This window comes from Lemur catta, chromosome 7 (genome assembly GCF_020740605.2).
Source record: "Lemur catta isolate mLemCat1 chromosome 7, mLemCat1.pri, whole genome shotgun sequence".
In the NCBI taxonomy this organism is placed as follows: domain Eukaryota; kingdom Metazoa; phylum Chordata; class Mammalia; order Primates; family Lemuridae; genus Lemur; species Lemur catta.
The window spans coordinates 91,243,666-91,255,817 of record NC_059134.1 but is presented as its reverse complement, the minus strand read 5'-3'; the positions used below and the strand labels follow the sequence as shown (position 1 = coordinate 91,255,817).

Here is a 12,152-nt window from a genome sequence, read left to right as displayed (position 1 = left end):
ATGGTACCGTGTTCTTCTCTTAGATTCACTAAGTCTGTAGTGAAGCCCTACAATATGTATTTAACAAGCACACTGAACTGATTCATATGATCCATGTGAGTCTGGATACTGCCATGACATAAAAAGATTTTAACTTTCAAACAACATTTGAGGAACTCTCCGACTTAGAAGCTCTTGTGCAACTATTCCAAATTGCCTTAAAGTCATTCTTATTCAGGAACTTTGGCAGTAAATTGGAAAGAACCTGGAGCCTAGAGTCAGAAAACCTAGATTCAATTTCTTCTGCTATTTACTAGCTTTGTAATCCTTACAGTGTCACTGTATCTCCATATCGTCTTGGTATACTATGTGGAAATAACAAAACCAATCCGAACCTGCCTTGCAGGGTTGTTGTGGAAAGCTTTCAAGAATACTTGAAAAGGACTTTGTAAATTAAGATGTCATCATTACAGTAAAATTTTATTAATTCAGGCTCTCTAATTCAAAATGTGTGAATGTTGTTGTCTAGCCCAATGTGGTTTTTTTCCCACATTATCTATAAAGAGATCATCACCTCCTTTCACATAACAGGCAATGATAGGCATTGAACACACAGATAAGCACTAGCTCACTGATCCACAGCAAAATTATAAGGTTGAATGTGCAAGATCATTGTATAAGCACTATTTGTGACAGGACTAGAGTCTCAGCTATCACTAAAGCAAGGCTGCAAATATTGCTACTGGAAGGTAGTTTGGTTGTAAGCAGTTCACGCCAGTCATTAGAGCAAAACCAATCTGGGGAATGAGTTTTCTACATACGAGGAACGTTAAGGGAACTTTAAAACTGGTATTTAAATTTCTAAAAAGTACTGCACCCTTTCCTGGCCACCTTGAGAAGCATATAGTAAAACAATACAATAATTCCTTGGCAATTCAGTGTCAACATAAACAGCAGTTTGGGGTATAAGCACAGCTGAGACTATAGGTAAGAGGTATTGGATCAACCAACTTAGCTTATACCACTATAGACAATGAATAAGTGCCCCCACTCTTAATGTCTATGTAGGGTGTACTAAGAGCACAGCATAATGATGCCCTCAAGGGCGACAGGGGTACTTGTCATTTCTTTCAGAGTTCAGGCTCTTATATAGAGAGGGCTGAAGGATTGTGTGCTGAAGTCCAGTTCTGCCAGCATCCTCATCGTTACTACTAATCACCTCTGCTTTTCCTCCTCGCCAGTTTTCCTCCAATTCATCCCCAACAAATCTCTTCTACTCTGTTGTCAGCCTGCTGCTCATCACTCCTGTCACTGCTTTTAATCAATCTATGCTACATGCATCCACCATCTTCTCCCCTTTGCCACTGACCTGTCTTGCCTGGCCATTCTGTAACTGGATGCATAATCTTCAGCAAGTCATTACCTCTTTCAGCACATATATCCGTAATATTTGAAGAGGTTGCTAACATCTCTTCTGGTTTTGCTATTCTATGATTATTCTCTTCTGCCTCCTGATGAATTTTCCATAGTCTCAAGTTTGTCACAAAATGGCTTTTGCAAAGATTGTCAACCAACTGTAGGATTCATTTCTTTCCATAAGGCAAAGAAACTATATACTCAATGCTCTGTGGTTAACCTTCTATCAGTTATTGGTTCTAAATACTTACCATTCAATGCCTTTACCAAAGATTTTCCAGGAAATTTGGTTCAGTTGTCTCCAACAATGCAAAAAATTTGACACTTATAGAATGCTTGGATTCATTTTATCAGGACTTCAAAATTAAAAACTACATTTTGGCCAACATATCCTAGAATTTAATCTTTCACAAATTCATCTCAGTCTCACCAATTAGCAAGGTTTCACTGAAACTTTAATTGGAAAAATCTTTCTTACTAAAAGAAAACTTACTGGCAACAATTTTGTAAAGAAGACTTGGGGATGAATAATAAATATATTACCAAAATTCTATGAATATTTAAACGTTTATTATCTGTGGCCGAGTGCTCAGTTCCCTGTAACAATTTTCTAAAACCACAGATGAAGAAAGGTCAGTTTGTTACCAATGCTACTCAAGGACATCTTTTCGATCTCACTGCATTTCACACTTTCAAAACTATTATCATGGCTGTGCTATCAGAACCCCGCAACCAGTCTTTTGTCTAACCAGCCTTGGTTTATTTTCAATCTAGCCTTTTAAGGCGTGTGGCACTTGAGGTTTTAAAACAAACAGGAAAAAAAGGTGTACAAATTATCTTGCAAAGTAAAACAAAAAATACAAAACCAAAGCCAAAACACCCCATCCCCAGTTGAAACACACCAGAACTTCAAGGAAAAAACATTCATTCACTAAATACTATAGTATACTCTGGAACAAATGAGTTAAAACATGTGCACACACATTTCTAATAAAGTGTGAAAAGGCCCACAAAAAAGAACAAAACAAGTACTATCAGAGTTCCAAAAGTGCATAATCAGTTCCATCTGGGCAGCCTCCGAGGAAAAAATTCATAATCTACACTCTGAAAAGTAGGTAGAATTTCACGAACAGAAAGAGTGAAGAAGAGTGTGGAATAGGAGAAAGAGGATCTCAGGCAGAGTGAAATCCACATTCAACCACCACTGAAACCTACTAAATGCCTCCGCACAAGCAAGGCCATGGAAGCAGGAAGTAGGAAAGCACAAGCACATCTGGAACACAGGAAGTCATCCAGGGATGCATCCAAGGAAGGTGCATAAGGAGATAACACCAGAAATAGACATAGGAGCAGGATCAAAAAGGGCCAATGAGTTTGATGTTTGCAGAAACACGAAACTTCTGAAGTTTTTGTGTAAGATAAAAGGAAGGGGTAACTTGGTTGGAGGCTTTACCGGTAGATTAAATTTGCATAGGCATGCATATAAGATTTGGTAGGGATGTGATATATTAGGGGAACATAGATGAAGGGATAAATGTCAGAGAAACTGCAGGGGTAGATTCAGTAAGAGTTGCGAATTTCCTGTCTAGATGTGGAACACAAAGTGTGATTCTAAGACTTAGAAATGAGGGAGCAAACTGGCCACTTGCTGCATTTGGCCCACTGACATAATTTATTTGGCCAACAGAGTAAACTTGAGAAATCTGCATCAACATTAAAAAGAGAATTCCCACATGAAAACCTAAATTTGAGACTTTAATGAAAAATCTCAGGGGACTATGCCAATATCGCCTGAACAGCGTCCCAAAATGCTTTTATACCAGGCCCACTTCGCTCACTCACTTTATCTGCCTGAGACGTTTGAATTTGCCATCCCTGATTTAGGGCTGGATGACTAGCAAGATGATGACATAATTAGCAAAAATAAGTAAGTCCAGAGCAGGTTGGAAGAATAGAAAAGCTAAATTTTAGACATGCTAAGATTGAAGCCTTTGATAATCATCCAGAAGGGATACACAGTAAATCATTAGAAATTTGAAGAAAAATCTGGAAAAGATGGATATAGATCAAAATAAGAATCATCCCCACAGATAAAAGTGACAGCAGATATAACAACAATAATAATATCAGTTAGCATTTCTATAGCATTTACTACAGAAATGTCAAGTACTTTCTAAGTATTTCGCACCCATTAAATAATTTAACCTCATTTAATTAGTACTTCCAACCTGTTATTTATCCCCATGAGGAAACTGAGGCACACAGAAGTTAAAGTGATAGAGTTTGTAAGTGGCAGAGCTGGGATTCAAAACCAAGTAGAGCAGAACCTTTGCCAAATAAGAACCACAGCAGACAGCCCACAGAGGTTGGCCTAATTGCCATGAAAAAACACAACAAAAAAACACTGCAGGCCAATCACTGCAAAGTGATGAAATGTTAAATCATTTAGGCAAATATACAACAAATGAAAACTATAACACTCTAAACACTTTCTGGAGACATTTTTTTAAAAAGTTTCTTCTGTACTTACTATCTATTAATTTATAGATCAAATCCCTGATACCTTGGCAAATAGTTTATTCAATACTTTGTAAAGTCCTACTCATATATCAGCACTGTGAGCAATGATGCCAAGAAAATGCATTTCATTTCTCAGAAAGAAATAAAATAGGAGATGATTTTTGCTCTTCAAAGTACAAAAAAAAAAAAAAAAAAAAAAACAGGTAGAGCATAGTTCCAGAGTCTATGTTAAGAGAACTTCTTTCTGAGGTTATAGTCTATTTTGGTTTTAGATAAATAATTTCATTTTTAAAGGATGGAGTACTGCTATATTTCTTTGATTTGTAATAACTTAAGATACTGTAGAAAGGGAAGATAACCCACAAAAATACATTACCCCATAATCTCAAAAATACTGGAAGCCAGATGCAGTGGCTCATACTTACAATCCCATCTACCAGGGAGACTGGTGCAGGAAGACTGATTGAGCCCAAGAATTGGAGGCCAGCTGGGGCAACAAAGTAAGACACTCCTCACTTATAAAACAAAAAAACAAAAAAACTGGAGGCTGGGCACAGTGGCTCACACCTGTAATCCCAGCATTTTGGTAGGCCAAGGCAGAATGATTACTTGAGGGTAGGAGTTAAAGACCAGCAAGACTCTCAACTCTACAAAGAAAATAAAAACATTAGCTGGGCCTAGTAGCATGTGCCCATAGTCCCAGCTACTCAGGAGGCCGAAGCAGGAAGATGGCTTGAGCCCTGAGGCTGCAGTGAGCTATGATTGTGCCAGCACACTCCAGCCTGGGCGACAGAGCAAGACTCTGTCTCTTTATAAAGAAAAACAAACAAACAAAAAATTAGAATACTTTACTTAATAGATATTTTCATTCATTCAACCAATGCGTACTGGTACTATGTGTAGGCCCTGCTCTAGGTGCTGAAGATATATAAGTGAACAAAAAGCCAAAGATCCTTTCATTTATGATACTTTACATTGCAACAGGGGTAGACAAACTAGAAACATCATGAGTGAGCAAAGTATACAGCAGGGGAGATGGTGATAATTGCTACGACAAAAAGGAAAAGTAGGGTAGGGTATAGGATTGGATTGGGGGTAGCGGAGAGAGGACTATGAGTTTAAAGGCAGAAGGGTTAGTTCTACTGAGAAGGTAATATCTCAGCAAAGACTTGAAGGAGGTAATAAGGGTCAGCCACATGGACATCTGGGAGAAGAGCATTTTGTGAAGAGGGAAAAGCAAAGATCCCAAGGCAGCAATGCCAACCCGTTCAAGAAACAGCAAGAGGTGAGTGTGGCTGGAAGGGAGAGAGGAAAAGGAAAAGTGCGCAGAGACGAGGTTAGAAGTAAAAGGAGGCAGGAGACAGGTGGTTTAAGCCTTCTTTAAAGCACGGAACAAATTTTGGGTTTTAATCTGAGTGGATGAGAAGCTGCTGGAGAGATCTGGGCAGAGCAGCACATGAGCTGACTCAGGTTTGTCAAGGATCACTCTGGCTGCTGTGTAAGAACCAACTGTAGGGGAGCCAAGGTGGAAGCAGAGAGACAGGAGACTGTTACTGTTGTCATGGAAGCAAGAGATTTTGGTGGCTTAGAAACGACTGCATTATGGATATTCTGAAGTTAGAGTCAATGGTATTTCTTCACAGACTCTATGTGGAGAAGATGCAAAGGTGACTCTAAGGTTTTTTACAAATGTAATTGAAAAGTCCATCCTGTCTTAGATTCACTAAGGAGAACCAAATATAAAGAAATTGCTTAGTAAATCTTTTCAACCAAGCAAGGAATTCTTTTGCAGTTGTACTAATCACCTCCTAACTGATCTATTCATAACTTTAGATTTTCAGTAGTATAACTGCTGACTGAACTACGGTCAACAATCCCTTTTCATCAAGTAAGAGTAATTTATACAAATAAAAGATGTTCTTGGCTAAGAGTAGTGGTTCATGCCTATAATCTTAGCACCTTGGGCGGCAGAGGCTGGAGGGTTGCTTGAACCTAGGAGTTTGAGGTTGCAGTGAGCTATGATGACACCACTGCACTTTAGCCCAAGTGACAGAGTGAGACTGTCTCAAAAACAAAAAATGCTCTTTTAAGTACATCTTATTTGATATCCATAAAAACATACAAAAGACTACATTAGAACTTCATTTACATCTCATTTCTTCATAGTAAGAATCCTGATGAAGAAAATTATGCTGAGAGGTTAACTATCTTTGCCTCAGGTCAAATGGCTTAGTAAGCAGCAAAGCTTTTGTCCTTGCCCAACTGACTCCAAAGCCAATCTGTTTGTTAGCTGTACTGTTTTCCAATTTAATACTCTTTAGGTACACTAATTGTTCAAATTCTTAAATTGTCTAGCCTTTCCACCCTTCCTGCAATAACTAGGTTATTTAAATAGAAATAACTTCACTTAATGGTGGCAAAGATAACTTTCCAGAAACTGGATAGTCTCCCTTAAATTACCAGTTAGAGAGAAGACAAAAATGCCTTGTTTTGCTAGATAAAAATCAATAAATAAAACAAAGCATTCCTTCTGAAACAGATCTGTGGCAGGCTTTTCAAGTATCACACCATGGTATTATGTTACCATGAGAAACAATAACCCAGTTTCAGGGTTCATTCAACAACCCTATCACTCAGTCCCTGGTAAGAGAAGAACTTCTCATACCATAGTGATTAAATCCTTCCCCCAGAGAGAAATGGTCTCTGAGAGGTGATAACCAAGAAGTGCACAAAAGTGGCCACCCGGGCCAGGTGCGGTGGCTCACGCCTGTAATCCTAGCACTCTGGGAGGCCGAGGCAGGCGGATCTTCTGAGCTCTGGAGTTCGAGACCAGCCTGAGCAAGAGCGAGACCCCGTCTCTACTAAAAAATAGAAAGAAATTATCTGGCCAACTAAAATATATATAGAAAAAATTAGCCGGGCATGCTGGCGCATGCCTGTAGTCCCAGCTACTCCGGAGGCTAAGGCAGGAGGATCGCTTAAGCCCAGGAGTTTGAGGTTGCTATGAGCTAGGCTGACACCGTGGCACTCACTCTAGCCCAGGCAACAAAGCGAGACTGTCTCAAAATAATAATAATAATAATAATAATCGGTCAAGTGTCCAGCACACTTCAAGGATTCACTCAATAAATGGTAGTGATGCTGGGCACAGTGGCTCACACCTGTAATCCTAGCATTTTGGGAGGCCAAGGCAGGAGGATTGTTTGAGACTGGGAGCTCAAGACCAGCCTGGGCAACATAGCAAGACACTCTCTCTCCAAAAAAAAAAAAAAAGTCTTATACTCAGAGAGGGTCTGAGGCAAAAAATAAATAAATGGTAGTTATTAATATTTCTTCTGGGTTTACCAATTTAAATAATTAACATTTCACACATAATTTTTCAAATCATGTGATACCTCAAAACCTAAAGAAAGGCATCTACTATTAATAGTTACTCAAACAGTCATCAGCCATTTGAGGTAAACCCTGTGCAGTTATCCAATGTGAAAATAGAAATTGTGATCACACCTGTGATTTTGAGAATCCTTTCATTCTTGGAGGTTGGCTATGCAAAGCATGTTTTGATGAATGGCTTTTCCAGGAGAATCTCACCACCCTACTCCCTTTTTAAGACATTATCCACTGAATTAGGGAAACCATGGAATACTACAGAGCCAAATGAGTTCCATCAACACCCAAAGCTGCAACATCTTAGGGATTTACTAATGTAAATGTGCAGAGGGCAAAATGCAGAGAAGACCATTTGTAAAATTTAACCTCACTCCACAGAATGGAATATTATCCAGCAATGAAAAGGAAATGGAAGTACAGATTCCATGCTATGATGCACATGAAACTTGAAAACATTATACTAAATGAAAGAAGCCAGTCACAAATCTACATAGAAAGTAGATTAGCGGTTGACTAGGGCTAGAGTGTGTGGGGCTTGGGGAGTGAGAGCTAATGGGTACGGAGTTCCTTTTGAGGAGGAGAAAGATGTTCTGAAATTAGATTTGATGATGGTTGCACAACCCTGTGAACCTAATAAAAACCATGAATTGCACACTTTAAATGGGTAAATTGTATGGTATATTAATTATATCTCAATAAAGCTGTTTTTAAAAATCTAACTCACTGATTAATGAATCCTTTATTATGAATCCTTTATTATTTGCTGCCTGGAGCAATATCATCTCCATTAAAAACTAAAAATAAGTGCTCAGAGTCTTGTGTTTAAACTTATAAAATATTTTGACTTTGGAAGCATACTTACCTTGCCTTTGCATCTATCATCTCCACTTTATTTCGACAGCAATCATTTTAGATGAACTCCAAAATGTAAACTGCTCAAATAAATGCAAATTTTATCTATGCTCAAAGCAAATTTTACAGATTACATTCTTTATTGCTCTGTAGGAATGACTGTTCTTTGCTTTATTTTGTACAAGCTGCCTTTGCTAGCAATCTTCTTTTGATTACTTGCTACTCTGACCTTCAAACAACTGACACTCTACTTTCACAGGATCTTTTTGTTCTCCTAAGAAATACAGGAAGCACCTATATAACAATGATAGGCAAAGGAGTCTTACCTACTAAATTGGCTGTACCCACCTGCTAGGGGTCTAAACCAAGCTGATTCACTTGAGGGGGAATGTTACTGGAAAGAACTTGGAAAAAGAGATGACCTAGCTCTTGATCAGAAGACAGAGATAAATTAGAGTATGGGCCAAGTAATAGATGGTCTTAAAAACCTAACCAGACTAAGAAATCTGTCATCTAGAATATTTTTACTAATGCAAAGCATACCTGTATTTCAGGTTTATTCAAAGTTTTTTGTTCCTAAGTTTAGAAGAGCTTATCTGATCAATATGCCAGTTACTGTGGGAAAAGACAAAAAGTGAGAATCCATGGTCCCTGCCCCTTAGATCCTAAAATCTAAAATAAAGATCCTAAAATAAAGTGAAGGCGATAGATGCAAATTAGACAGACTCACATGAAGAAACTAAAGAATAGCAAGAATAAAAATATGCTATCAATTCAACATATTGGTATAGAATACTTAAAAACATTTAATTGGTTATGGAGAAGAAAATATTAAACAAACATTAGTACTAGAAAGGAGGTAATGCCTCCCTTAACACTGCTTCACACTAGCATTTATTCAAGAATCTACATGGGAGTAAACAGAGCCTCGAGAGTAAGATAGCAATTTAATAGGGGGAAAAAAACTTACTAGTGCTATTTATATACAACAATTAATTCCAAAATCATAACTTTAGTTAAACAAATTATCTATTTTTAATCACATTTTAATCCTAATTATTCAAGTGTCATCTCTGCTAGTTTGTTTTTTTTCTAATTATTTCAGTTCACCCCTCCAACTGATACAAAGAACCTGTTTAAGATGAGCTGCTCTTAATTTTCTTTGTTTTTGAAAGGAGTCCCTGAATTTAGAGAGATAAAGACAGCATTTTCTTTTAAGATCCAGGCCACTTGCAATATTCTAAGTAACAATTTGATCACTTCTGCTTAAGCACTTAAAAAAGAAAGATTTTCCAAAAATCCAGGGTAAACTGAACTCATCAATACATCAATATTTCACTTCAATTATGACAATAGGATCCTCTCTGCCGTCCCAGCGTTCTAGTTCAAATTTTCTATCTAAATCTTATAGAAACACTTCCATTAACTTATCAACTATCCCACCTCTAGGGCCAAATCTTTTCAACACAAATGTTACTTATGAGATGACAACGTCACATCACTTGACTTTTAAGAATCACATATACATGACTTGGACTTACCATTTGAACAATTAGCCAGTAGATAGATAGTTAAAAAAATAATTATAATAACATCAGTCTTTTTTTTTTTTTTTTTTTTTGAGACACAGTCTCGCTTTGTTGCCTGGGCTAGAGTGAGTGCCATGGCATCAGCCTAGCTCACAGCAACCTCAAACTCCTGGGCTTATGCGATCCTCCTGCCTCAGCCTCCCGAGTAGCTGGGACTACAGGCATGTGCCACGATGCCTGGCTAATTTTTTCTATATGTATTTTTAGTTGGCTAGATAATTTCTTTCCATTTTTAGTAGAGACGCGATCTCGCTCTTGCTCAGGCTGGTCTCGAACTCCTGAGCTCAAACGATCTGCCCACCTCGGCCGCTCACAGTGCTAGGATTACAGGCGTTAGCCACCGCTCCTGGCCTAATAACATCAGTCTTTGCTCGCAAATTACAAAATGTTACCTTGATACAAGTCCCTATGGCATTACTGTCTTGTGTAACTATTGCAAAAGACAATAAATTTTCCAAAGCTGACAAAAAGAACTTGGGCAAGTCAATTGAGAAATCATACATAATCTTGATTATAATCAAATTGAACACATCACTTCCTTTATCAGAGAATATCAAAAGGTAACAGGTGATTGTGAAAAAGAAGTATTATGTTAATAGTGGCCTCACATAATGGAAAGATCTCACATATGTATGCATTACTATTTGAGATGTTTTCTCTTAATGTTTATGCTAATATAAACCCAAAAGGTTAAAGTATTAAGTCTCCCCTACTAGCCTGTTTAAATGTTTTTGAATGAACAATGTAAAGAACATGGAGTAACATTCATGTATCTTACTTGAGCCTAGTCCGCAAGCTATGCCTAACCACCCCAAAATTAAATAAAATGCTTAGGAAGTGAACATTCAATTATAAAACATCAAAATAAATAATCACATTAGAGAACAACCACAAGCATATACTAAGCAATCACTTAATAAAAAAAAAAAAAGCCAAAAGAGACAAAAATAAAGCAAAGAAGTAAACAAAAAAAGGCAGAAAAAGAAGAAAAGTGAGTGCAAAACTTCCCTGCTGGTAATTTTCCCAATTTCTCCAGTCTGACCTGTGTCCTCCATTTTTAAAACCCTCCGACTAGATAGAAAAAGATCCATACGTTTAGCTCATTCTTCGTGAGGATACTTTTTCCTACAAACGTCCTTCCGCAAAAAGTAGTGTTTTTGCTTTCTACAAGAGTTATCACTTTGCGGATTGTGACTCCAGAATAGTTTAGCGAGGATTTTCTTTTTAAGGGCTTTGTAAATTATATGAAATAGCCCAAATCCATGTAACTGGAGGAAAGGTTCCACAGAGCAAAATGACTTTTGAAATTCCACTAACCCCCCAAAAGCCAAGAGAATACTATGCATCCTTAACGCAGGACCAGTATTCACACCAAGGAAAAAACTTTATTTTAAAAACACAAGTGGCGAACCAGAAAGGTCGCGTGTGACTAAGGAGGAAGCAAAGCGACTGACTCCGGGCCACGAACCCGGAATGCCTTAAGGGACACAAGCTCCAGGGATTTAAGTTTTCTCCTGCACCCACCAAGCAACACTTTAGACTCCCGGAGTTGAGCCACCAATGTATTTGGTATTTTAAAATTCCACAAGTAGTCTAAGCAAGCCATAACATGACTAAGGGAGGAGTCAGGGTGGGTACGCGAGACGCGAAGCCGCAGAGAGAAGAGAGGTGGGGAGAGTAAGGCCAAGCGCCGGGTCCGAGCCGCGAGCCGCAGCAGGAGGGAGGTCGCGGCGCTGCATCCAACTCACCTGCCCATTCACCGAGCCCGGGGCCAACCCCCGCCTCGTTACCCACGCCCCAGACCCGAAGGGCTGTGAAGAGCGAGTACGAGATGCGCAGGGCCAGGTAGGCCACGGTGCCCGCGCCCACCCAATACAGGAAACCGGCGGCCGGGACAACGCTCTCCATGACTTTCGAGTAGGCCTCACTATCTTCGTGAATGAAAGCAGTGAAAAATGATGAATGAAGCCAGAAGGAGGCGGAGGCGTCGGCGCCGGCTGTGACGGCGAGAACGGTACTAATAGGCGCAGCTCTTACATCACTTTGGGTCGAAACCCCGCCCACGTCGCCATATCCGTGTCGCCATTGGTGATTGCGCGTAGTGCGTCAGGCATTGGCTGACTCCATTTCAGTGCCCCGCCCACGCCTGCTCCCGCGCGCACCGTTCTGGGTTTCCCTTCTGAGGCGGTGGATGGCCCACCTGCCAATCAAGCTTCTGTCCCTCCTAAGCGCGTCACCACTGCCCAGGATTCCTCCAGCCAGCGGTCTGTCTCACCCCACCAAAGTGCCCTGATCTCTCATTGGCTGTAGCGCCCTCGCGACTGCGGAAGATTGCGCTCCGATTGGCCGATCATACCCAGCCTGCTTTGCGCTCTGGTTTGAAGAGGGAATGGGATTAGTGAAGCC

The 12,152-nt window shown here is 39.5% G+C and overlaps 1 protein-coding gene across 1 annotated transcript in view; it reads right to left on the bottom strand.

Moving 5' to 3' along the window:
• HSD17B12 (hydroxysteroid 17-beta dehydrogenase 12) overlaps positions 1-11,890 on the bottom strand; it is a 147,127-nt gene extending 135,237 nt beyond the window's left edge. Inside the window, exon 1 of the mRNA XM_045557851.1 lies at positions 11,495-11,890. Coding sequence (XP_045413807.1) covers positions 11,495-11,654 — 160 coding nt within the window. The 5' untranslated portion in view covers positions 11,655-11,890. The remainder of the gene's footprint in view (positions 1-11,494) is intronic.
• Between the last annotated feature and the right edge of the window lie 262 nt (positions 11,891-12,152).